At 34.8% G+C, this 27,849-nt stretch overlaps 1 protein-coding gene across 9 annotated transcripts in view; it reads left to right on the forward strand.

The window, feature by feature from the left end:
- SLC41A2 (solute carrier family 41 member 2) overlaps nucleotides 1-27,849 on the forward strand; it is a 124,773-nt gene that overhangs the window by 25,185 nt on the left and 71,739 nt on the right. For all 9 annotated transcript variants that reach the window (XM_025462277.3, XM_035695964.2, XM_049115357.1 and 6 more), the window contains one exon: nucleotides 15,027-15,134. In XM_025462277.3, the coding sequence (XP_025318062.1) occupies nucleotides 15,027-15,134 (108 nt within the window). The remainder of the gene's footprint in view (nucleotides 1-15,026; nucleotides 15,135-27,849) is intronic.

Raw genomic sequence — 27,849 nt, forward strand, 5'->3', positions numbered from 1 at the left:
GAATATTTTGATCATTTTCATTTTTGTTAATTGATAGGGAAATGTTTTCATAAATTAATTAACATTCTTTAATTATTATTAATGTTTAGCATGTTTTCATATGTCTATTGGCTATTCTTACCTCTTCTGTGAATATTTCTTATACGAGTTACCTTTTTGTATCTATTATCCATTTTGAAAATGTATATGCTTCTTATTGATTTGTAGGAATTCTTAATGTAGTATGGTTACAGAGTTACTTATTATATAATTATCTTTCTAATGTAGTAAGTTGTTAAAATGTAGCATTCTGTTACTACCAGTTTTCATTCAACAATCAGAGAAAGATTGGCTTTGGAAAAGTGTTAGATAGGATAACATTTATGTGCCTTGTCTTTCATTGCTTGTGCCTAAAAGAAATCTCAGGTCATTTATGACACCAAAAAACTTTTTAAAGGATAACATTTTTATTTAAATGGAAAATATACATAAATAGAAACAATTTTTCCACCATCAGTTGGAGAAAGGATATGAAAAGAACCATCTTAAGATGTATATTGAATTTTTACAGTAATCAGTCAAGAAAAAGAAGGCATCCACATTGGTAAGGAAGAAGTAAAATATTTACTATTTGCAGATGATATGATACCATATATATAAAATCCTTAAGACTCCACCAAAAATACTACTATTGATAAATGAATTCAGTAAAGTCAGAGAATACAAAAATAATAACAAGTCTATTGCACTTCTATACACTAATAATGAAATAGCAGAAAGAGAAATGAAGAAAGCAGTCTCATTTACACTTGTACTAAAAATAATAAAATACCAATTTTAAAGAACCAAGGAGGTAAAAGACCTATACTCTGAAAACTATAAAATATTGGTAAAAGAAATTTAAGATGACACAAATAGAAAGATGTTCCATGCTCATGGATTGGAAGACCCAATATTGTTAAAGTATCCATACTACCCAAAGCAATCTAAAGATCTAATGCAATCCCTATCAAAATACCAACAGCATCTTTCAGACATCTAGAACAAATAGTACTAAAGTGTTTGTATGGAAACACAAAGACTCTGAATAGCCAAAGCAACCTTGAAAAAGAAGAACAAAGATGGTAATCACAATTCCAGATTTTAAGATATATATTTTAAGATACAACAACAACAAAAAAAGATACATTACAAAGCTGTAGTAATCAAAACACCGGGGTCCCCTGGCTGGCACAGTCAGAAGAACATGTGACTCTTGATTTTGGGGTTGTGAGTTTAAGCTCCACTTTGGGTATAGAATTTACTTAAGAAAAAGAATAGAATGGTGCTAAAAATAGACACCTACATTAATGGAACAGAATAGAGAACCCAGAAACAAATCCATGCTTATATGGTCAATTGATCTATGACAAAAGAGGCAAGAATATACAATTGGGAAAAGACAGTCTCTTCAACAAAAGGTGTGAAAGCTACATGCAGAAGAATGAAACTGGACCACCGGACCACTTTCTCACACCATACAAAAAAATAAACTCAAAATGGATCAAAGACCTAACTGTAAGACCTGAGGCCATAAAACTCCTAGGAGAGAGCACAGGCAGTATTTTCTCTGACATTGGCCAGAGAAACATTTTTCTAGGTATGTCTCGTCAGACAAGGAAAACAAAAGCAATATTTAATTATTGGACTCACTAAAATAAAGAGCTTTTGCGCAGTGAAGGAAACCATCAACAAAACAAAAAGGCAACTGAATGGGAGATGTTTTCAAATGATATGTCCAACACAAGATTAATATCCAAAGGATATGAAAAGCTTATACAACTCAACACCTAAAACCACAAATAATCTGAATAAAAATGGGCAGGGGACTTTAGTATTTTTCTGAAGAAGACATACAGATGGCCAACAGACACATGAAATGCAAATCAAAACCACCATGAGATATCACCTTATACCTGGCAGAATGGCTAAAATCAAACACACAAGAAATAACAAGTTTCGGTGGGGAAAAAGGAACTCTCTTGTAGTACTGGTGGGAATGCAAATTGGTACAGCCATTGCGGAAAATAGTATGGAGGTTCCTTAAAAAATTAGAAAATAGAAATGCCATATGATCCAATAATTCCATTATGATATTTACCCAAAGAAAAGGAAAACACTAATTTGAAAAGCTATATGCACCCTTATGTTTATTGTACCATTATTTACAATAGCCAAGATATGGAAGCAACCCAAGTGTCCATTGATGGGTGAATGGTTAAAAGAACCATACACACAATGGAATACTCTCCAGCCATGAAAAAGAATGAAATCTTGCCATTTGCAACAACATGGGTGGACATAGAGGGCATAATGCTAAGTGAAATAAGTCAGAGAAAGCAAATACCATATGACTTCACTCATATGTGGAATTTAAGAAACAAAATATACCAAAAAAAAAGAGACAAAAAACAGACTCTTAAATATAGAGAATAAGCTGATGGTTACCAGAGGGAAAATGGGTAGGGAAATTGGGTGAAATAGATAAAGGGGATTAAGAATACGCTTATCTTGATGAACACTGAGTAATTTATAGAATTATGGAATCATTGTACATCTGAAACTAACATTGTACATTAATTATACATCAGTACAAAAATGTTGGGGAAAATAGAAACTTCAGATATAATTAATTTAAAGATACTGAGATGGGGAGATTTTTGTGGATTTTAATAAGAGGGAGATAAGTTAGAGTGAGGGAGGATGAAAGTATATTGAATTTTTGAATGGACTATAACACTAACAGAGAACCAAATCTATCTGTCCACTTGAAATATAATTGTTTCAGGTTATTACAATAGTATCACGACTGCTAAAATGAGTAAGCTGTTTCTGGTTGACACTTTTTCTTGATAATTATTCTGAAGAAACATTCAATATTTAGCTCTAAAATAACATCTATAAGAATGTTAGCATATAGACTATTAGAATATTTATGTAGCTTATGTATCTTCTTCTCGTAATGTTTACTTATTTCTTGATACTATTTGAGATAACATATGCATTATTGATTTATAATATTAACTTAGTGTTGGGCAACCCAGGTGGCTCAGCGGTTTAGTGCCGCCTCAGTCCAGGGTGTGATCCTGGAGACCTGGGATCGAGTCCCGCATCAGGCTCCCTGCATGGAGCCTGCTTCTCGTTCTGCCTTGTGTCTCTGCCTCTCTCTTTCTCTCTCTGTGTCTCTCATGAATAAATAAATAAAATCTGAAAAAATATATTAACTTAGTGTTAAAAATTATGAAAACATGTTTTGAAAGATTTAATTTGAATATTTTTAAAACTTTTTAATTGTGAAATTTAATATACAGTATAAAAACCAAAAATGTACAGCTCAGTGAATTTTGATGACACAAGCAATCATAGAACTATCATCAAGAAACAGAATCTTAGCAGTATTTCATTATTCTTTTTGTTCTCTTGTGATTGGTTTTATTCCCCATCACCAAAGGTAATCAATAATCTGATTTTATGATTCATACTTCTTTGTCTTTTTAAATGTGTATCATTAAACACCATTGTTTGGTTTTACTTAATTCTTCTAAAACTTTATACAGTAAAGTGTAGAATATATATTCTGTGTTTGGCTTTTTTTTTTTGCTCAACATTATGCAAGTTTTATGAAAAGATAGTTCATTTATTTTTATTGCTATATATTAATCCAATTATGAGTATATCACTATATTCTGCTATTGATGGATATTGAGGTCATTGGTGTTTTCAGATTCTGGGTGCACATATGCATTCATTTCTGTTGTATACACATGTAGAAATGGAATTTCTGGGCCTTAGGATATACAGGTATTTAAATTTAGTATATGTGAAATGGTTGTACCAATTTACAGATTAATTAGCTGCGTATGAAAGGTCTCATTGCTCTGTATTCTTATGTATAACAAGTTATTGGCAGTCTTTTTAGAAATTCTGGTATACGTGTAGTGGTTTTAATGGGGCTTTCCCTCATGATTAATAATATTTACTGACCATTTATTTGGACGTTACTGGTAAAGGTTTTTTTGCTCATTTTCTTATTTGATTTTTAGATTTTTTTCTTACTGATTTGTGTTATTTGTGTGTTCTGGACACAAATCCTTTAGTTATATGTATTAAAAATCTCTTTCCCTTCTCTATGGCTTACCTTTTTACTCTCAGTGGTGTACTTTAATGAGCAGAAATTCTTAATTTTGAGATAGTGCCTTTTTTCCTACTTTTCTATGGTTTGTACTTTTTGTTTCCTGCTTAAGAAATCTTTTCATACTCTGTGATAATTAAAATAGTCCCTTAAATTACCTTTTTAAATAAGCTTTGTTGTTTTGACTCTTACATTTAGATCATTCTCTTCCTGGAATAATTTTTTATAGAGTGTGAGGTGTAGGGATTGTTTTGTTTCTTTTCTTTCCACATGGATTTCCAGTTGTGTCTGCTCTATTATATAACCAAAATCTTTGTTATAAATCAAGTACCCATTTGTGTGCAGATGTGTTTCAGGGCTCTCTATTGTACTACTTTGGTGTATTTATGTTGCTTAGCATGAATACCACACCATCTTAATATCTGGTAGAGAATGTTCTCCATGTTCTTCCTCAGAGTGCTTTGGTTATTCTTTTCCCTTTTCACTTTCACATACATTTTAGTATAAAAGCTTGTCAATTTCCACAAAAAAAGTTGTTGAAATTGTGATTCAGATTGCATTGAATCTACAGATAATTAGGAAGAGAACTGACTCTTTATAATTCCGACTCTTCTGATACATGTATATGGAATAGCGTTCTTCATTTATTTAGATCATCTTTAATTTCTCTCTCTAATGTTTAATCGTTTCTGATCGATTAAAAAGATTAATAAAAGATCTGTATCTTTTACATTTTTTGTTAGACTTATTTCTAGTTATTTGATACTTTTTATGCTATTGTAAATGTATAGTTCTTTAAAAAATTTATTTTCTGTTTATGTGTGTATGTGTATTGACCCTGTAGCTAGCAACTTTGCTAGAATCGCTTACTAATATTAATAACATATGTAAATTCTTTTGGAATTATTTTATCAAAACCATATTTTCAGTGAATAATGACAGTATTTATTTCTTTCTAAACTTTATTTATTTATTTATTTATTTATTTATTTGCCATTCTGTACTGACTAGAACTTCCAAAGCACTATAAAATAAAAGTGATGAGAACAGGCTTGTCTTGTTCCAGATCTCAAAGAGAAAGCTTTCAACAGTTTCTCATGAAGTATGGGATTTGCTATTGATTTTTGTAATATTTATCATGTTAGGAACATTTTAAAATTTTAGTTTACTAAGATTTCTGTTAAAAATCACGAATGGATGTTGAATTTCGTCAGATATTTTCTCTATATTGTTAACACTATATGAGTTTTTACCCCAAAGTTGATGCCTTTCTGTAGTTGTGGGAAATATAAATACATGGATTATAACTAAAATGCGTGACTGAACGCTTAAGTACCTTTAGAGGTAAAAAGAGTGCTATAGGAATCTACTGAACTACCAAAAAAACCAGTAAGGATGTGAAATGCTCTTTCATGTTCAAGCATGTTCAAGCTTACCACAAGGAATAAGCTTTTGTTCCAGTCTAAACTACCTTTGTGAGCTCATGCCTTACAACATCACTTTATTCATCCTGGGCCCTAAATTAAAGAACTTCATAAACTAGCATGTGAAGCACAATTATAGTAGCTGGGAGATCAATGTTCAGTAAATATTAACAAGTAGCATTCATTGAACATTCTCTGTTGGTACATTGTGTGAGTTATCTCATCTGATGTTTATGAGAACACTGAGGTAGGCTGTGTTATTTCCATTTTATGTACAAGGCTTAGATAACTAAGTTATTTGCTTAGGTCACACAACTGACGAGTGGCTGACTTACAAGGTGGCTTTTATTTATTTATTTTTAAAGATTTTATTTATTTATTCATGAGAGACACAGAAAGAGAGAGTCAGAGACATAGGCAGAGGGCTTCATGCAGGGAGCCCGATGTGGGACTTGGTCCCGGCTCCAAGGGATCACATTCTGAACCGAAGGCAGATGCTCAACCTCTGAGCTGCCCAGGAGTCCCCCAAGACAACTTTTAACTAGTTACTGTACTCTATCCTCATTTATTGGGGACATATCTTTGGGTCACCTTCTGTGAGTCAGAATTTTCTGTTGTAAGAAATTGAAACCCAATTAACCACTTAATTTAAGCAATAAAAAAAAGAATGTATTGTCTTTTGTAACTGGGAAGAATAGATGTGCAGCCTACCTCAGATATAACTAGATCAAAGACTTAATTTTATGCTTATCTTCTCTCTGTCTCTCATTTCAATTTCCATTTTGTTTGTTGCCCACATTCTCTCATATTGCATATAGACCCTGACAGTTGTGAGGTCCTATCCTTTTAGTTTGTTTTAGAAAGGGAAAAAAATGAGCCATTCTTTCTCTTTGGTTTGGAAAAATCTAAGGAAGAACTCTTTAGTTGGCTTGTCTTTGGTCATGTGCTTACCTCTGGGACAAGTCAATGTGACTAGAGAGATAAAATAAAGATCAGTAATTTCACTAGAAGCACAAAGAGTAGGAATTTAACTGCTTCTCAAGTGAGAGGGAGTGGATATTGTTTCAAGGAAAGTGGAGATGGAAAAGTATGCATAAGAGGCAAGAACATCCTTTAGTGTAGTGACTCCTTACATATAGGACTTGGCCCCTCCATGGTCTTTTTGTTTATCTCAGTCTGTGTTTCTCAAAGTGTGCTCCCTAGACCAGTAGCATCCGCATCATCTGGGAACTTAGATACGCAAATTCTCAGACTCTACCATAGCTGAAACTTAGGGTGAGGTCCAGCAAACTGTGTTTATAAGCATTTCTGGTAATTTTGATGTGGGCTCAAGTTTGAGAACTTTGAATCTAAAGTTATGTAAGTGCCCTTACTACTAGTAAATGGAGTTGGGTTGGGATAGTTAGGCCACATAATCTTTGGTCCCACTTAAATAGGTCTCAGTCCAAAAACTCAGCATAATGCTTTACATAGAACAGACATTCAGTAATTCCTTGTTGAATGAATGAGTGAAATAAACTACTTTGTTATAAAGATTCCTGAATTTTGATAATCAAACAGAGTTTTAAATCCTAAGATTCAGAATTGGAATATCCTAGTCTAAGCTCTTTGTCTTTTCTTCCCTCACTAAAAATAAGGAAATAGTTTTAAATGATTTGCGCAAGAATGTACAGCTTGTAAATGGCAGAGCCCTGTCTTTTGTGTAAATCCTGTTCTCTGTATAACATGCTGTATGCGTATCTTGGATTATCCATAGACTTACTCTGTTATAAGATTCTATAAAATGAGATTACTGTTAGCTACCCAAACATCTAAAAGAAACGTAAGTAAACTGAGCTAATACCTTTGGAATTACTGCTAGTAATTCCTAGGTAAATTTATACTGATCATTAGAATATTATTGAAAGCTGATGTCTGCCAAACCCTGAGATCCTATTATGTTTGATGAAGATAGTATTATTGCAATGCTGAAAATACTCCTTTGAAATATGAGATAGTATAGCTCTCCAGTATTCCTTTATTACTATACTGCTGTGTGTGTTTCAGAACTCATGGGGAATGATGCAATACCTAAGCTGTATTTCTAACCATGGAACTCTGAGTTAGGGCTATTTTCTGATATGGAAGGTAGACTGGTCAGAGAGAAAAGGGAGGCTTTGTTGAAGTTTTGTGGACAAAATGTCAATGTTTTAAAAGTGCAAAGAAAAGGTAAGAGGGCAGTATCAATGTTAGACTAATTTTTGTTATCAGTTTCTCAATTCACAAAGCTAGGAAGGCAACAGCATGTTTGTCTTTACTTATGAAGCATAGCTATCATTTTAGAATTTTACTGAAGATAAAATATCTCTTTTTAACATAGCTGTGATCTCAGGAAGGCACTAGCACTTCCTCTGATGTAAAGGCATTTTGATTTCTGGGAAGCTGTAAAATGTATGTTTACCTATTCTGCCCATTAAGTACAACAACAAAACAAAACCCTGGAAACTTTGTATAAAATAAACATAAGGAGATTCCATGAAAGGTAGAAAGAAGAAAGCCTGTCTAGGCCCTTTTTGCTTCATATATCCCTGATTTGGAGCTAAAGAAGCCAGCAACCTGGGAATGCCAACAGGTGTAAACAAGAAAAGCGTGTTCTCGCTAGCAAAATGATTAGGAAAATGGCAATCTAGCAAGATAGAAACCTTGTAGACAAGAATTGTTCTACTCTAGCCAACCATGACAGAAAAGACTGGCCTCATCCACACACCCAGGGCAGCAAAGGTTCAGTTTGGGTCTTAGACTTCAACCTCAAGAGGCTTTAATGAACATGGATGTACGTGAAGGGCATTATGCTAAGTAAAGTATATCAGATGGAGAAAGACAAATATTGCATATCACTTATATGTGGAATCTTAAAAAAAAAAAAAGTCAAACTTACAGAAACAGTAAAATGGTACTTGCTGGGGGATGGGGGAAATGGAGAGAGGTTGGTTAAAAGGTACAAACTTTCAGTTATAAGATGGATAAGTTCTGAGGATTTAGTGTATAGCATGGTGACTATAGTTGATAATACTGTACTGTATAGTTGATAATTGCTAAATAAGACAAAAAGTCGTAAGCATTTTAACCAAAGAAAGAGGTAACGTGAGTTGGATGGATGTGTGAATTAACTTGATGGTGGGACTCCTTTCACAATGGTATATGAATATCAAATCATCATGTTATACACTTTACATATACTACGGTTTTTTCAGTTATACCTCAATAAATCTGGGGAGGAAGAGAGGCTATAGTGATGTACTCCAGCACTTCAGCCAGGGTGTTATCAGAGAAGGGCACGTAGGGTGCCAGGACTTTCATTTTGTTGGTTAATAATAAGAGCCCCTGATAGAACTGAAAGGAGAAAGAAAAATCCATAATTAGAGTCTTCAATACTCTTTTCTCAACAATTGATAGAACAAATAGATAGAAAATCAGCAAGGACATAGAAGGACTCAACAATACCATCAGCCAAACAGAATCTAATTGACATTTATAGAACATTCCCCTCCCCAAAACAGCATCATACACATTCAGTTTACACTGTCATAGATCATATACCAAAGTAGACCATAACCTGGGCCGTAAACCAAACCTCAACAAGCTTAAAATATTGAAGTCATTCAGAGTATGTTTTCTGATTACAATGTAATCAAACTAGAAATCAGTAACAGAAAGAAAACAGGAAAACTTCCAAATACTGGAAACTAAACAGCATACCTTTAGATAATCCATGTTCAAAGGGGAAGCCTCAAAAAAGTCACACAAAACATTGAACTGGATGAAAATGAAAATGTAACCAGAATTTTTGAGTCACGGGTAAAGCAATACAGAGATGGACATTTATAGATGGATATTAGAACAAGGAAGAAAATCTTAATCGAAGCTCTCATCTCAAACTCAGAAAAAGAAGAACAAAATAAACCAAAAGCAAGCAGAAGGATAATAAAGATAAAAGCAAAAATTTCAGTGCAATTGAAAACAGCAGAACGAGAAAAAGCTGATTAAACAAATAATTGGTTCTTTGGAAAGATCATTAAAACCGACAATCTCTAGCAATATTACCAAAAAAAAAAAGAACCCCAAAAAACAAGGAAAAACCAGGATGAAATGGGGAATATCACTAGAGACCCAGAGACATCGAAAGGATAATAAAGGAATACTACAAACAACTCTGCACACGTACATTTTACAACTTACACAAAGTGGACTACTTCCTTGAGAAACAACTACTACAAAGAACACAAATGAAATAAATCATTTGAACAGCTCTATACCTACTAAGGAAATTGAATATGTAATTTTAAAAACTAAAAGCTAAATCTTCAGGCCCAATTAGTTTTGCCTGTAATTTCTATCAAATATTTTAAGCAGAATTAACACATTTTACATAAGCTTATCTGGAAAATTGAAAAGGAGGGAACACTTTTCTTTTTAAGAAGCTAGTTACTACTCAGATACAAAACCAGAAACAATATAATTTTTTAAAGCTACAGATTAATCTCCTCTGTATAGATAAAAGAAAAAATCCTGGACAAAATACTGGCAAGTAGAATTCAGCAATATATAAAATGAATTATACACCATGAACAAGTGAGGGAAGCGAGCTTGGCTCCATATTTGAAAAATAATGTAATTTGCCATATTAACAGGCTAAAGAAGAAAATCACATGATAATATCAACTGATGCAGAAAAAGCATTTGACAAAATTCAACGACTCATTCATGGTAAAAAAAAAAAAAAAAAAAAAAAAAACTCTCAGAGGGATCCCTCGGTGGCGCAGTGGTTTAGCGCCTGCCTTTGGCCCAGGGCGCGATCCTGGAGACCCGGGATCGAATCCCACGTCGGGCTCCCGGTGCATGGATCCTGCTTCTCCCTCTGCCTGTGTCTCTGCCTCTCTCTCTCTCTCTCTCTCTCTCTCTCTCTCTCTCTCTCTGTGACTATCATAAATTAAAACAAAACAAAACTCTCAGATAATTAGAAATAGAGTGGAATTTCCTCAACATTTTACTTATGGAGAAATATGAGTGTCTTTTTCCTAAGACCAGGTACAAGGTAAGGATGTCTGCATTTGTTACCTTTATTGAACATAGTGCAATAAGGCAAGAAAAAAAAGGCCTACAGATTGGAAAGGAAAAACTAAAACTGCTGCTATTTACGGATGATGTGATTACCTACTTTGAAAATCCCAAAAAATCTACAAAGAAAGCTCCTAGAACTGACACATGAATTCAGCAAGGTCCCAGAATACACAGTACATCAAAAAAATACATTCTATTTCTATGTGCTGCAATGATTAAGTGAACATTGAAATTAAAGATACAATAACATTTCTCAGAAAATACGTACATCTGTAAATCTAACAGAATATATACAGAACCTACATGCTGAAAGCTGCAAAACCCAGGTGAAAGTAACCAAAGATGATCTAAATAAAGAGTCATGCCATATTCATTTGGAAGATTCAACTTAATGAAAATGTCAACTTTCCCCAAATTGATATATGGGTTTAACAGAATTTTTAAACTCCAGATTTTTTGTAGATAGTATTCTAAAATTTATATGCAAAGGAAAAGAAAGAATAGCTTTAACAGATTTGAAAAATAAAAATAAAGGGGGAAGGATCAATCTACCTGATGTCAAGCTGATTCATATGGCTACAGTGATCAAGACTCTGTGGTATTGGTGGAGGGATAGATATGTAGATCAGTACAGCTGAATAGACAGGCCAGAGGTGGACCCACACAAATATGTTCAGCTCATTTTTGAGACAGGTGCATTGGAGAAAGAATTAGCCCTTTCAGCAAATGGTGCTGAAACAATTAGACATCCATAGACAAAGAAATAAACCTCAACCTAAGTCTTTATGGAAAAATAAACTCAACGTTGATCACACTTTTATATATGAAATGTAAAACTATAAAACTTTTAGAAAAATAGAGAAAATTCTCAGGATTTAAGGCTAGGCAAAGATTTCTCAGACTTGACAACAAAAGCAGGATCCATAAAAGGAAAAATGGATAAATTGGACTTCATCAAATAAATTTTTTGTTCTGTGAATGACCTTATTAAAAGGATAATAAGCCAAGCTGCAGAGTGGGAGAAAATATTTGCAGACCATATATCTGGGGCAGCCCAGGTGGCTCAGTGGTTTAGCGCCGCCTTCAGCCCAGGGCCTGATTCTGGAGACCCAGGATCAAGTCCCGCATCAGGCTCCCTGTGTGGAGCCTGCTTCTCCCTCTGCCTGTGTCTCTGCCTCTCTCTGTGTGTCTCTCATGAATAAATAAGTAAAATCTTAAAAAAAAAAAAAAACCCATATATCTGATAAAAGACTAGGATATATAAAGGACTCTCAAAACTCAACAGTTAAGAAAAATTAGAAAATTGGCAAAAGACATAGAGACATTTCACCAAAGAGTGTGTACAGATGGCAAATAAACATGAGATATTCAATATCTTTAGCCATTAGAGAAATGCAGATGAAAATCACTATGAGATATCACTGCATACCTATCAGAATGGCTATATTAAAAATAGTAAAAAAAATATGAAATGCTGTTGAGATGTAGAGAAATGGTATTACTCATATATTGCTGATAGGAATTTAAAACTGAATAGCTATTCCTGGAAACACCTTGACAGGTTTTTTTTTTTTTTTTTAAGATCTTTATTATTTTAGAGAGAGAGCACATATAGGAGGAGGAACAGAGGGAAAGGGACAGGCACATTCCATGTTGAGCACGAAGCTTGAGGGGATGAGAAAGGGGAAGGGTGGGGGGCATCTCATGACCTTGGAATCATGACCTAAGCTGAAACCAAGAGTCTGACACTTAACCAACTGAGTCACCCAGGCACCCCTTGACAGTTTCTTAAAAACAAACACACAAACAAAAACTAAAATTAATGTTAACTATCATATAACCTAGCTAAGTACATTACTGAGCATTTATGCCAAAGAATAAATGTTCACACAAATCCTGTACATAAATGTTTATAGCTGCTTTATTTACAATAGCTAAGAACTGGATATAACCCAGCTAACTTTCAACAGTTGAATAGTTAAATAAACTTTGGTAAATCACAGAAGTCACAGAGTAAGAGTAGTAGTCAGAATTCCATCCTACTTAATCTGACCCTGAAGCCCTTCTCTTTGACTAAAATACAGTACAGCTTCTCACTACTCTCAAATAACCCAAATGCTGTCTCTGGACACTCCAGGGTTGGTGTGGGATTTTTAAAAAACTTTGAAGGAAGCACAATGACATTTCCTGGACACTCTACAGACTCAATGTGGTTCAGCACTTCAACATTGCATCATACAACATTTCTCTTGACTAGATTTTCAATGGTGCTGCGAAAAAAACAAGTGTCATACAAAAATCAATATAGAACAAGAAATGAAGGTGGCAGTTTCCAGTTCCAAGGTTTGAGAAGTTTTGCAGTGACCAACAGGTACACACACCCCATTAATAAGTAGTTATGGTGATATAATATAAAATGTTTTTTCAATGTATTTGTTTTATTTCTACAAATGGTTACTAAATTGTTAGGAAATAAATACCCATTAAGTTGTTTGGACCAATTACATAATAAATAGGACTATTAGATGTTTCTTTTGGCCTAAGGATATAATAAAAACTGAGAAAGTTTGGGAACTTCTAGAAGCACACCTCTGCACGTGTAGGGAAAAGAATACAGAATTTGTTTGGCATAAAAAATCAATAATGGAGAGTTCTTACTGTTACAGCAATGCTAATGTGTTAGTGACTTCGCAGTAATTCTCATGGGAGTATTTGATTTGAATTGAACTTGGAAAGGGTGGAAGTAACCAAAAGGAGCTCATTCCGACAGATCCAAAGTGTGATGACCTATAGGAGCTAGACAGAGATATTGGATGTTATTCTGATGTTTCTAATATTAAGCCATATAGGCAGGTGTCTTAAAATGATGACCCAGGTAAAATGTATTCCTGAATTCCTGAATTATGTCTGATTTGTTAAAAATGATCCCTATCTCCTAGGTTTCTTGTGAAGCTTAAATGAATAAACCTAAAGAAAACCGTGCCTGGCACATACCAGGCAATAAGTGGAGGTTGAATGTTGTTTGTTAGTATTATTATCCTGTTCATCATCATCATCTTTATCACCACTACCACTCTTATCTCTGAAGGAGGCATATCCCACTAGCACAGCAGAATTCTTAACCCATCATAAAACATGGACAAGATTATTTGTTAGTTTTTTTTGCAGATTAAGAAATCTGGGACCAACCGGGACCCCAGTGCTTTTTTTAGGCTCATTCTTACTTGACTTGAACCCTGGAGGGATTCCCTTGCATATCCTATGAACCAGGATTGACCAAAGATCTGATAAACATTTCCTAACCTCTTTAGGTTCTAGTTCTATATTTATTTGGAACAACCACTAAGGCAACTGTGGGGACAAATTGGATTTTTCTTTCATTTATCTGATGAATTTAAGTTTTATTTTTCTCACTTGTCTTGGTATTAATGACGAGGCTGCATTCTTGATATTTTTGGGCATAAATCAACATGCGAATCCATAAAGTCTCTTCCTGGGACAATCACCTCTTAATAGCATTAGTAAATGGCAGGTTAGTAAGTGAATTGTGTGGGTTTTTTCACTTTATAAAGTATTTTAATATGTTATTTTCATTATCATGGTATTTTCCCAAGGGCTAGAGCAGACAGGGATCTTCATTTCATAGATGAAGCAATGGAGATCCAAAAGACGTATGACTCATCCAGGATTTATGCAGCTAGGTTATGACAGATCCATGACTAGAATCACAGATTTTCTAATTTCCAATTTAGGGCTTTTTTTAATGATCCTGTGCACTGTAGCCTGTTGCCTCTGGTCCCTAAAATGGGGACCAGAACATGGAATGACTCAGAACTTCTGAGTTCTGTTCTAGGTCCCATTTTCTGGCCTTGGGAAAATCATTTAATTTCTTTAAATCTTTATATCTCCATTTGCTAAATTAAATAATACTGTAATTTTCCTGTGAGATTGTTGTCATTAGTGTTGGAACCAAGATTCAAGTCCAGTTAGATGGTCTGGTTCTTGAGTGTGTACTCTTAACTACTAGTTATACTGACTCCTGTCCTCATTAACGGATAAAATAAAATTCAAGGGTATCAGAACTGTGTAGCAAGCTAGAGGTATTTGGGGATATAGTTACTGTATCAGCTATCACTCCCAATTTAACTCAGTCTTCTAAAGCGACTCAAGCAAGGCTTCAGAGCTCTGCAGAATGGGGTTAAGCTAAATGTTCACTGATTAAATGACCTGTGTTATTCAAAATGTTGATGCAACATTGGAAAAAAGAAAGGCTGAGATTTTTAGAAATGTCTTTTTTTTCTAAAGTGTTTTTTAAAGTGTGTCAGAAAATTCTGTTTGTTTTTCCTTTATAGCACTGGGAGGTGTTCAAAAAAGTAACAGAAGTTTTCATTTTAGTTCCTGCACTCCTTGGTCTCAAAGGGAACTTGGAAATGACATTGGCATCCAGATTATCCACTGCAGTAAGTTTTTTCCTACCTCTAAGTATGTATATTACCTATACTGTTTCTCTCTGTTAAGGAGAACTTGTAGCAGGAAAATTTTTTTCCTTTATCTGACAAATTTCTGGACCTCAGGGATATGCTAAGTAGTAATGCCTGGTAACATACCCCAAAAGTTCTCTAGGTTGGCTAATTTGTGAATTATAGGCCCTCCTTTATCCTAAGAAGTAGTATACTTGCTTCATTTTACTCCAGGACATTTTGGCAGTTATCAGTGCTTGAGACATGGGACAAGTTAGATAATGAGATTTTTTTTTAATGGTTCAGTGGTCGGTTGATTGGTATTTAAACCTTTTGTGATGATAAAAGTAATACATACTTATTTCAAAAACTGAAGAAAAGGGAAAAAAGTATAAAGAAAATTTAAAGCCACTCCAAGTTCTTCACCTATACATATATTGATCGTGTTGGTATTTTGGTATAGATCCTTCTATACTTGGATATTTATCTGTACTTGGGTATCTATACTTATACATAGTTAGGCATAGCATAGAGTAGATACATACAGTGTATTTTTTTAAAAAAAGAACAGGAATCATGTATATTCTCTCAAAATCTGTGATATCCATTTGAAGATATACCATGATCATCTTTCCATATCAATAAATATAGACATGTCATTATTTTTATTGGCTATGTACCTTTCCATTACATAGGTCTCCTACAATTTAGTCCATCATCTGTTATTGAGTATATAGGCTCTTTCTAATGTTTTGCAATTATAAACAATGTTAAATGTTATAATGAATACTTTTATATGTACAGTTTTGCATTCTTTTATTTCTTTTGTTTTTTCTTGTTTGCTTAAAGATGCTACAGCAAACCAACTTCATATACTAAAGACACTGCAATTAGAAATACCTTCTGATGGCTTAATTTTTGACTAACGTTAAATGGGTAGATGGTTCATTAAAGTGAACTTCAATAGCAATGTGACTTTGACCAACATAATTTGGTTGCACAATGGTGAACCCCAACAAATGTTACAATGAGAAAATAATGTCCTTCGGGCTTCTAAAAATAACTCAGAACCCCGTTACTGGCAATGTTTTTAAAAAATGTTTAACCTTTCTGGATAACAATTTAGCATATGTAGCTAAGCTGTGAAAGAATGCATTTTTTTTTCCTGAACAGTTTAATTACAATCCTAGAATTTACCCAAAAGAAATAAAAGAATGCAAAACTGTAAGTTCCCTAAGGTTTCTTGAGTAAAGCAGATGCTCGGAAAGAAAATAAATGCACGACATTAAATAATGCTTTATTAACATTGTTGGCTTGCTTGGTTAAGAGAAAATACTGCATGTGCCCTGTGGAAACTTCTAAGCTCCTTCTTTATATATGAAAGGTCATGTAACTAAACTCCGTCCAGCACCATAATGATATTGGGCATCAGTGAGCCCTCATAACATGCTAGGACTGTGCCTCCTGCCTTATAGCAACCCTATAGGATAAGCACTGTCATTCCTGTCTTTATAAAGGAGAAACTGAGGCTTAGAACAATGGAGTAACTTCACTGAAGACAGAGCTAGTATGTAATGGAATAACTCACATTCCAGAACATTCCCATTTACTTGCACAGGATAACTGTGTTAAGAGTTTATAAAACCAATAAATAACCTCACTAACAAAAACCTAATAGCCTCCTCTGCGTTGTAGGAATGCTTTCCTGAAGTGTTGGTCTTAGCACCAATGTACAATATTTTTTGTTACTTAATATTTTGAAAATTTGATATTATTTCTTTTAAATACCATTTGAAGATAGAGTCCTAATTACTTATTTCTGTAATTATTTGGTGAGCTAGAAATGTCTAGGGATATCAGCTAATTACTAAGGTGGAGCCAGACCTCATAGAGTAGAATTATTTGGTTAAATTCACTTTAGTCTCTAATTTTGCGTGTCATCATTGTAATTATTGAATACAAAATGGAACTGGGAATCATAGAAAATGAGGACTCCTCATTTCTTGGACAGTAACATTTAAAAGTATAAGATGACCCTGGCACATCTTGCTGTGTCAGAAAGTAAGAAAATGCCAAAAATATATATACATCTATGTTTTAAGTAAATATATATAATAAAAATATAATTAAAAATATATATGAACATGTCAGAAGGATACAGGATAACATTCTAGGCAGATCTGGGGCAATTTGACCCACAAAATAAATGATAGCTAAGATTATAACCCATGGCATTAAATAAGAATACAGTTTTCTATAGATGAATAACAAGGCAGGCAAGGTTCCTGCTGTAGTGGAATTTTTGTTAACATTTTCAGATATTGATATGGGCAGTGAGGAAAATAAAGGAAACATGATGAAGGATGATTCATGAGGGATATTTGATATTAACTAGTAAGAGAAGACTTCTCTGAGAGATGATGTATAAGCTGGCACCTGAATAATAAAAGAGAATCAGTCATATATCAAAATCTGGGAAAAGACCATTCCAGGTTATTGTTATATTTAGTCAGTGCAGTGATATCAGTACAATAATGTAAAATATTTTTTAAAGATTTTATTTATTCATGAGAGACACAGAGAGGGAGGCAGAGACACACGCAGAGGGAGAAGCAGGCTTCACATAGGAAGCCCGGTGCGAAACTCGATCCCAGGACTCCAGGATCATGCCCTGAGTCAAAGGCAGATGCTCAACCGCTGAGCCACCCAGGCATCCCAAAATATAAGCATTCTAGACAAGTTCACTTTAACAGTTGGGCCTGAGACAGGAATACAAACAGGCCCGTGGAACATATGCTATGTAGTTTAAGATTATACAACAATCTACAAACTTAAAAAAATTTCTATCTTTCTTCCTTGGCAGATATATCCTTATGTAGATCTGGAAGTGTGAGATCAAATGAGGAACTCTTAGCTTCTAGGGTTCTGTTTTGGAACATGGTGTTATGGAGAGAGTCAGCCCCTGGCCTGCCCCCTACCTCCCCTACACTTGGCTCTGTGTCTTGCATTTTGAAAGACCTCACACATACCTCAGGTCCTTTGTCCAAACTCCATCTGTACCCTCTGCAAACAGCCACCCTTTAACATTCCTCCAGTTGGGCATGTACCCAGTGGTGGCATGATCTGCCTTCAGAAGGATGACTCAGGGGGATCCCTGGGTGGTGCAGCGGTTTGGCGCCTGCCTGTGGGCCAGGGCACGATCCTGGAGACCCGGGATCGAATCCCATGTTGGGCTCCCGGTGCATGGAGCCTGCTTCTCCCTCTGCCTGTGTCTCTGCCTCTCTCTCTCTCTCTCTCTCTGTGTGTGTGTGTGTGTGACTATCACAAATAAATAAAAAATTAAAAAAAAAAAAAGAAGGTTGACTCAGGAGGAGGTCTTGGCATTGGGATATAGGCCATTTGGTCAGGGAACTTATGGTTCTGGGTATCTGGAGTATGGCCTTGAAGGGGATAAGGCACAGGTGCTGAGTGGGAACTTTACTTGAGCCCTATGCACTCCTCCGCCTGTGTTGTGTGGGCATAGTTAAAGAGAGTCTCAGAGCTAGGGCCCCTTTTACCTGATTTAGAGTACTATTGATTTTAGATTCTAGGAGTAAAAAACTTCTTTTGGCCTAAGGAAAATTTCATGACTTAGTAAAGATTTTCAAATCTCTTGTGATGTAATTTGTAAGATACTAAAATAAAATGGAAGAGAATTTATATATTAAAGAGGGCTACTTGAACAAAATAGCCTTAATTTTGTACCCTAAAGGAAACAATAACATGACTTAATAATAAACAATGGTTGTTTATAAAGAAAGCACTTCTTTTACTTGTACCTTCTTAAATAACCAAACAGGTATACCTTGACATGTTTAAGTATTTCTTATATAATCTTTGCTATAAAAGTCCTGCCATTCTTCTCTTCTCTTCATTGGCATGGATGAAATAAAAACCGAGATACAGATGGAAATTCATTACTTTTTGGCATCATGGAAGCCAATTACATTGCTCCATTGTTAAACTTTTAGGTCCTAGGTTTAAAGACAAAGCTTTCTCAAGTGATCATGTGAAGCAATAAGTACACGTAAAAATATTTTTTAAAAATATAAGGACAGCAATCTTAGACTTATCTGAAAACATTTAGAAGGCATCATCAAGCAATGTACAAAATTTCAGCTTATGGAATTATTTTAATGAAATTGCATCATCACCATCAATTGAATCTCCAAACCTAGGAATGAAAGAGGAAATACTCATCAATTATTATATGAGAGGCAAGAAATCCCAGTAATTGCTGCTTTATTATCATCAGTAATACTCATCAATTATTATATGAGAGGCAAGAAAGCCCAGTAATTGAGTAATACCATCATTCTTACAAGTATCTAAATTGGCAAAACTAGCCCAAATTTATCTTGATTCTCTAATGACTTAGTTTTAAAGTGGGCATCTGTGTAGTATTACATAGAGGCAGTATAGTGACCAAAGGATAGAACTAGTAGCTCTTGGTGCTGAGAAATGATTTCTAAAAAATTTAGTACTGAGAGGTAATATAAGTTTTAGAATTTGATTTATTTTCACCTTCTAGTATCTCCTATAATGGTGACATTTGGTGTCAGCTGAATGTTGATTTTCACACTTGGTGTTCTGCTGGAATGTGTGTCCATTATATTGCTAGCTTTTGTCTTAAACAAAACAAAAACTTTTATGTAGCTTTACCAATGTCTTCAGTGTTAGTGAAATTATATACATGTGTTCCATGTGCTATCTTTTCCCAGTGATCTGCATTTGCATTATGCTTTAAGAACTGTTGGGTTAGGGCAGCCTGGGTAGCTCAGTGGTTTAGCGCCACCTTCAGCCCAGGGCGTGATCCAGAAGACCCGGATCGAGTCCCACGTCGGGTTCTGTGCATGGAGCCTGCTTCTACCTCTCCCTGTGTCTCTGTCTCTCTCTGTCTCTCTCTCTCTCATGAATAAATAAAATCTTAAAAAAAAAAAAAAAAAAAGAACTGTTGGGTTAGCAAGGTGGAACTCAATCCAAGAGAGGCTTATGACCAAAGAAGGGAATAAAGAAGAGGTCTTGAAAAAAAAAAACAAAACTGGTAATATTTAAAGAAAAAGGAAGTTATTGGAATGAGAGTTTAAAGATAGCTTTAGTTTCATTTTGTTGGAAAATGAACTTTGTTCTGATAAATATTCTTAAGCATACAAGCTTTTAAGCAACTTGATAACTTTGCCCGGAAAACTGAAATTTTGGCTAGCTTATCTCAAAGAAAATATTTCTAAAAGCAACATTCTTGAGCATTCTCCAATATTTGTTTAGATTCAAATAACAGATTAAACATGCCACGCCATTTTGAAATAAGCTGAGCTGTAGGGAATCTGGCGGAAAAGAAGAATGCTGCAAATTACTTTGTTTAATTTGATTACATATTACCATTAACACTGAATAAAGATGAATTGAATCTTAATCTTTTAATTTTTGCTTTAATTTGTTGTGGCGTTTATATTTTATGTTAGATATTTCCATCAAATGTCTGGTTACATTTATTTGTTCATATTTAAAAGAGGGTAACTCCAAATCTGATTAGAAGCAAAGCCCATGGGAGGGGTCGGTCAACCAACTGCCTTTTTTTTTTTAATAAATTTATTTTTTATTGGTGTTCAATTTGCCAACATATAGAATAACACCCAGTGCTCATCCCATCAAGTGCCCCCCTCAGTGCCCATCACCCAGTCACCCGCACCCCCCACCCACCTCCCTTTCTACCACCCCTAGTTCGTTTCCTAGAGTTAAGAGTCATGTTCTGTCTCCCTTTCTGAAATTTCCTACTCATTTTTTCTCCTTTCCCCTTTATTCCCTTTCACTATTTTTTATATTCCCCAAATGAATGAGACCATATAATGTTTGTCCTTCTCCAATTGACTTATTTCACTCAGCATAATACCCTCCAGTTCCACCAAGTGCCTTTACTACAGAGTGAGCTAGCTGGGCCTTTCTTTGGGGAAGGAGAAACGGAGTTGACATTTTCCATAGATCAAGAATTTTGTCACTGATTATATTTGAATCATAAGCTAAAGAAATTACTTAGTTCTCTAATGAAGACACCATAAACTAGATAAATGTACTATGTTATGGCTTGATGCCATGAGTTACTACTTTTCCATCTACTAATCTGTTTGCCTTTATTTTTTGAAGCTATTTGAGATAGACATGGCCCAGTCAATGTCAAAGGCCAGAGACAGGACTGTTGTTGATATGTTAGATCAATGATTCTCAAAGTGTGGTCTTTTGATAAGTGTGGTTAGCAACTTGTTAGAGATGAAAATTCTTGTTACTACCCCGAAGCAACTGAATCTGAAACTCTGGGAGTTTGTCTCAGCAATCTTTATTTTAACCAGTGATTCTGATATACATCAAAGTTTGAGAACCCTGTGTTCAATGAACAACGTAGAGGCCTCTGGGGCTGTGACCAGATGGGAAAAGGGAAAATAACAAAGCATGAGATGAGTTTGTGGGCCATTGTAAGGACTTTGCCTATTGTGGGGAAATGGGAAGCCATTCGAAGGTTTTGAACAGAAGAGTGCTGTGACCTGATATTTTTAACAGATTATTTTGACTGTTGTGTTGAGACAGAGCTACAGCAGGCCAAGGACTAAAGCAAACAGACAAGTTAAAAGTCTGTTGCAGTAATACAGGCTAGAGGTGATGCTGGCTTGGATCAGGGTGGTAGCAGTGGCTATAATGAGACATAGTTGGAGTCCAGAACTAATTTTCAGAGACAGAAGATGGGATTGACTGATGGATTAGTGGGAGTAGCCACTTGAAAATTTCTCAGGATTTGAGAGGGGTAAAAGTAAACAAATTAGTATATGGAAAAGTAGTTAACTCATGGCATCAAACTATGATAACATGGTATATTCATCTAGTTAATAATGTTTTCATTGCTTAGAGAATTTGATCTCAAGTTTGCTAGGTAGAGTACTCTTACAGAATGCTAGAGAATCATGGCCAGCTATATTCCAATTTTGATACTCTATCAACTACTAAAGCAATTCTAGGTTAAAGATTTCCCTCTCCTCCCTCTCACCCTCCCCCCTTTCCTCCTTCCTCTTCCCCTCTTCCTTCTCCTTCTCTTCCTCCTCATCCTTCTCTTCCTCCTCCGCTGCCGCCACCTCTTCTTCCTCCTCCTCTTCTTCTTTAGAGGAGGAACAGAGAGGAAGAGAGGGGGGACTAGGAGAGGGAGAGAGAGAATCTTAAGCAAGACTTCCTGCTGAGTGCAGAGCCCTTCTTGGGGCTTGATCCCACAACCCTGAGATTATGATCTGAGCTGAAATCAAAAGTCAGATGCTTAACCAACTGAGCCACCCAAGCATCCCCTAGATAAAGACTTCTTAATAGTAAAGTCCCCAAAGTCTCACCTTTGATAAACTTCACTGACTATTTTCTACTTGAAATTTTTTTATTACTCTTGACTTTGAGAACCCACACTGACTTCCTTCTACCCTTTCATGATTTCCTCTTAGTCTGCTTTTTGGTTTCTTTTTCTTTGCTCATCTTCTTGATTTGAATACTAAAGCAAGGTACTAATACTAAAGTTTTACTTTAGTATTACTACTAATATTAATATTTTAGTATTGATACTAATAAGTATTACTGTGTTACTTAATATTAGTACCTTGTTTTAATGATCTGTCAATAATTTCACATAGTCCACCACTGCCTGCACGTCACTGACTCTCAGATCTATATCTCCAGTCTCCTTCCTGACCTCCAGAGCTGAATTTTCAATTGTCTGCACCACTCACTACATTCAAAACTAAATTCATTACTTGCTTTTACTCTACTCATATTTTCTGTATTTCTTGTCGGTTTATTAACATTACCAATCACCCCCAACTTCTACCCAGTTAATGTCCAGTCTGTCAGTTCAACCTATGGAATCTCTCCCCTTCCTTATATGTCCCACCTGCCACTACCGTAATTTAGTTTTCTTTTATCTTTAATTGGGACTGGTGTGGCAGATTCCTACCTGTACTCCCTGGTTCCAGGGAAAAAGGTCAGTGAGAATAATTTTTTTTTTAAAACTTAAAACAAGTAGTATTTGAAAGCGCCTTTTCATATATGATCAAAAAATAATTTTAAAAATTTTTACAATTTTCTTATGTAATATTTATTTTCACTTGTAAAAGTAGGAGTAAGGATTATAGCTATAGAAAGCTATATGAGGGGATCCCTGGGTGGCTTTTTTTTTTTTAAAAAAAAAGAAGGCTATATGATTATTTTAATCTTTTTATTCCATTGAAGAGTCTTTTATCATTTTTATGATTGTCTGCAGGACAATCAGGGTAAATGAAATTATAGGATTATAAAGAAGGTTTTCAGTAAGTATAAAGATGGAGAACTTAAAACATAAGATATCACTCAATCATTGAAGGACAGTTATCTTTAAAACTTGTTATTCTGGGGACGCTTGGATGGCTCAGTCGTTGAGCATCTGCTTTTGGGTCAGGGCATGATCCTGGGGTCTGAGATTGAGTCCCACATCGAGCTCCTTGCCAGAGAGCCTGCTTCTCCCTCTGCCTATGTCTCTGCATCTCTCTCTCTCTCTCTCTCTCTGTGTTTCTCATGAATAAATAAAATCTTAAAAAAAAAAAAACTTGTTATTCTGTAAAGATGAAGGTTAAATGCTCTCAAATAAAAAGATATTTCTATAAAAGTGTTTCCTATTTTAAAGAGATTTAATAATAATTTTAAATCAACATTATCTTGCCCCCTTACTTGAGTCAAAATTTAAATTATAATGATTAACTTTGAATAATTTTTCCTTAATTTTTATCTTTTCAAGAATAGATATATATTATAGTAGATAATTGTGGATATGTAACAGTAGTATATAATTAGAAAATAATCCAGGTACAATGCTTCTATAAATTGTTGGGTTTAAATTCTATTATCTCAGGTCTAAAATTTTTTGCTCCTAGATCATCTGGTAGATAAAAGAGTCAAACATGGTATCCACTGTCCTAAAGACAACATATATATTTTTAAAGCCCATCAATCTATTTTTTTAGGAGCAAATTATGTAGCACAGTTTGATTAGCTCATTTCCATTTAGGCAAAACTGATTTCTGTTGCCTCAAATGTCTTTTCAAGGAACTCTTGATTCTCTGAAATTATTTTGTAACATTCCACCTTTATAACTCATTAAATCAAAAACTATTTTCAAACCCTTCCAATATGCAAAGTGCTATTGTGTGCTTGGGAATCAGCAATAAATAAAACGGAAAATGTTCCTGCCTTCATTGAGCTTATATTCTAATACTGGGATGTGAAAAAGTGGCCAAAACCTTTCCCTAATAATTTTAGATTGGACTTCAATTCAAATTATAAGACTTCTAAAATAAAGAAAAATTAAACCCCAAATAATGATATTAATAGCTGTGGCATAATATATAGTTACAATCTCAGTATTGCTTCCTAAATTTGGCATAATTCTAAATTTTACCAGTTCTTGTCTCTAAACCTGATTGTTAGATACAAATGAAACTGTATATTCCTCTCATTTCATAATTTTAGACTATGTTTCTTAAGTTATAAATACCAATCCTAAATAAATAAATAAATAAATAAATAAATAAATAAATAAATAAATAAATAAATACCAATCCATAGCCATAACTTTGTGGAGTAGAACTACTTATGTTTAATCTAAAACTGTTTCAGTCATCTAGATTTTTAGCTACCCCCCCTTTCTTTGACACTTTACTGAGATATAATTGATACAAATCAACTATACAAATTAAAAGTCCATAATTTGATGAGTTTCAATACATAGTATGCACATGTGAAACCTTTACTGAAATCAAGATTATAAGCATAGGCACCACCCTCGCATGTTCAGAAAGATAATAGGGTGTGTATATGAATGTATGTGTGTGCATTTTGCCATCTTACATTTTATAAAATATTTCAAGCATGTAAAAAAATATAATGCTTCTAATTCTACTTAATGGCAGAATGAAGTAGTGAGTGAAACTTTCCAGAGATTAACAATGAGAAAACCTAGACAAACTGAAGGCAATAGAAGGTGATCAAAAACAGGTGGAAACTGAGTTCACCCTTAAAAGACCATGTTTACAACGGGTAAGAATTGCAGTTTGTAGGTTTTTTTTGTTTTTTTTTTTTGTTTTTTTTTTTGCCTGAGGGAGTTTCCTCAATCCCTGGATCTCATGTGGCAGAGAACTCACAGTCTTACCACTTTCAGGTGACAGAGGTCAGGAGTCTGACAAAAAGCAAAAACAAAAAACAAAACAAAAAACAAGTAGATAGAAACATGAGTGGGGCCTGTACTTGAAAGACAAATACACTAGCTAAGATCTGTGAGTTTTTTTGTTTTTGACCAAATGCCTTTTGTGACTTGTACATAGGTATAGTGGCAGAAAGTGGAAATTTTATTGTCTTGAATTATTAGATGACAGAGCTTGGAGCTGACAGAGCAGGTAGAAATTTATGGAGAAATCCCAAGAGTAAGAGAACAGTTAAAAGGATGAGCCCCAAAATCTGGGTATAAATTCTGCTCAAATCTTTGGCTGACCATAAACTACACAGGTGCAGGATGATCCCCAAACAGCGAGGCTAAAAAGGAATAGTTGATAGTTGAAAAAACCAGCTTTTCTAAAAGCAAAGATATAAGCTGCTCTACACTGTGAGAGAGACGAGAGTCTGTAGTTTGAGTCTAGGCAAATTAACTGCCTTTAAAAGGGAAATCCAGTAATGCTCAGAGGAACACAACATTATTGGAGTCATTGTAATACACTATTACATTGTTTAGTTTTTAACTGAAAATTATTAGATGTAGAAAGAAATGCAAAAGTGTGAGTCATATTTAGGAAAAGTGAGATTCATACTCAGTGGAAAGTAGGCTCAGATGTTGGATTTAGCAGTCTTTTTTTTAAAGATTTATTTATTTATTTATTTATTTATTTATTTATTTATTTATTTATTTATTTATTCAGAGAGAAAGAGAGAGAGGCAGAGGGAGAAGCAGGCTCCATACAGGAAGCCTGCCGTGGGACTCGATACCGGGTCTCCAGGATCACACCCTGGCCTGCAGGCAGCACTAAACTGCTGCACCACTGGGGCTGCCCTAGCAGAGTCTTTCAAAGCATGTAGTATAAGTATGTTCAAAGAACTACAGGAAAAAATGTTCAAACAAATAAACAAATGTAAATATTAATAAGTGAGTAGATATAGAATCTTAAGAAAGAAATGGAAACTGAAAAAAATAAATAGAAATTCTAGAGTGAAAAAGTACAGTAACAAATAAAAATATACTCAACAGGGTCAATATCAGATGGGTGATAGCAGAAGAAAGAATTCATGAACTTGAAGATAGATTGACAGAAATTATCCAAAATGAAGAACCAAGAGGAGACAGAAAAGATTGAATAAATAGAAATAGAGCCTCAGATGATGATGGGATAGTTTGATGGTTTTAAATGTAAATGGGATATATTGGCATACTAAATATGGTCAAATTTTAATATTTGATAAAACCAGGTGGTGGGAATATAAATGTTTGTTATTTTTAAAAAGCAATTATTGCTATATGAAATTACCTTTAAAATTTTTATTTAAGTCTTGGGGTGCATGAGTGGCTCAGTCAGTTAAGCATCTGCCTTTAGCTCAGACCATAATGTTAGGGTCCTGGGATTGAGCCCTGTGTTGGGCTCCCTGCCCCGTGGGGAGTCTGCTACTCTCTCTCCTCTACCTCTCCTGCCCACTCATGTGCTCTCTCACTCACTCTTTTTTCTTAAAAAATTAAAAAAATATATTGAAGTCTCATTTACATGTAATACTGTGCATCTGTGTTAGGTGTATTTTTTGATGAGTTTTGAAAGATAAACTGTGTAGGAGCACCTGGTGGCTCAGTTGCTGAGCGTCTGCCTTAGGCTCAGGTCGTGATCCTGGGGTCCTGGGATCAAGTCCTGCAACAGGCTCCCTGCATGGAGCCTGCTTCTCCCTCTCTGCCTGTGTCTCTGTCTCTCTCTCTGTGTCCCTCATGAATAAATAAAATCTTAAAAAAAAAAAAAAAACCTAGAAACTGTGTAGCTACCACCACAAACAACATACAGAACTTTCCCTTACCCTAAAACGTTCCTTTGTGCTCCTTTGCTGTCAATACAGCCACAACCTCTGGTACCATGTAATCCCTGATCTTTTGGTCATTTTTTTAGGATTTCATATAAATAGTATCATTCTGTTTTACTCATTGATTATTTGAATAACAGTGTTTGCCAGGTTTCCCATATAAAGTTGTATCTTACCCTTTTATAATTAGTAAGCAATCTGTAAGAAGACACTTTGATACAGGAAATACCCTGTTCTAACCTTTAGCCAGTTTTATCATGTTAATATTTTTGTCTGACTCTATTATTACTTTGAAGGCTGCTAAGTTGTAGTTTACTAATTGTTATCCCTTCTACATTTATTAGTTGGCATTGTACTAAGGAAACATTCTCCTGTCTTTCCTATCTATCTATGCATCCATCCATCCATCCATCCATCCTGTATGGACTGAATAGATTCTTATTTTATTTAATGGGTGATAATCCATTACTGTACTGTAATGATTCATCCTGATACCTGAATCGTCTCAGAATTGTCTCAGAATTGGTCAGGGGGAAGCTCTTTCAAATTGGTTCCTCTGTCCTTTTTTTTTTTTTTTTTT

This window comes from Canis lupus, chromosome 10 (assembly GCF_003254725.2).
Source record: "Canis lupus dingo isolate Sandy chromosome 10, ASM325472v2, whole genome shotgun sequence".
NCBI classification, from domain to species: domain Eukaryota; kingdom Metazoa; phylum Chordata; class Mammalia; order Carnivora; family Canidae; genus Canis; species Canis lupus.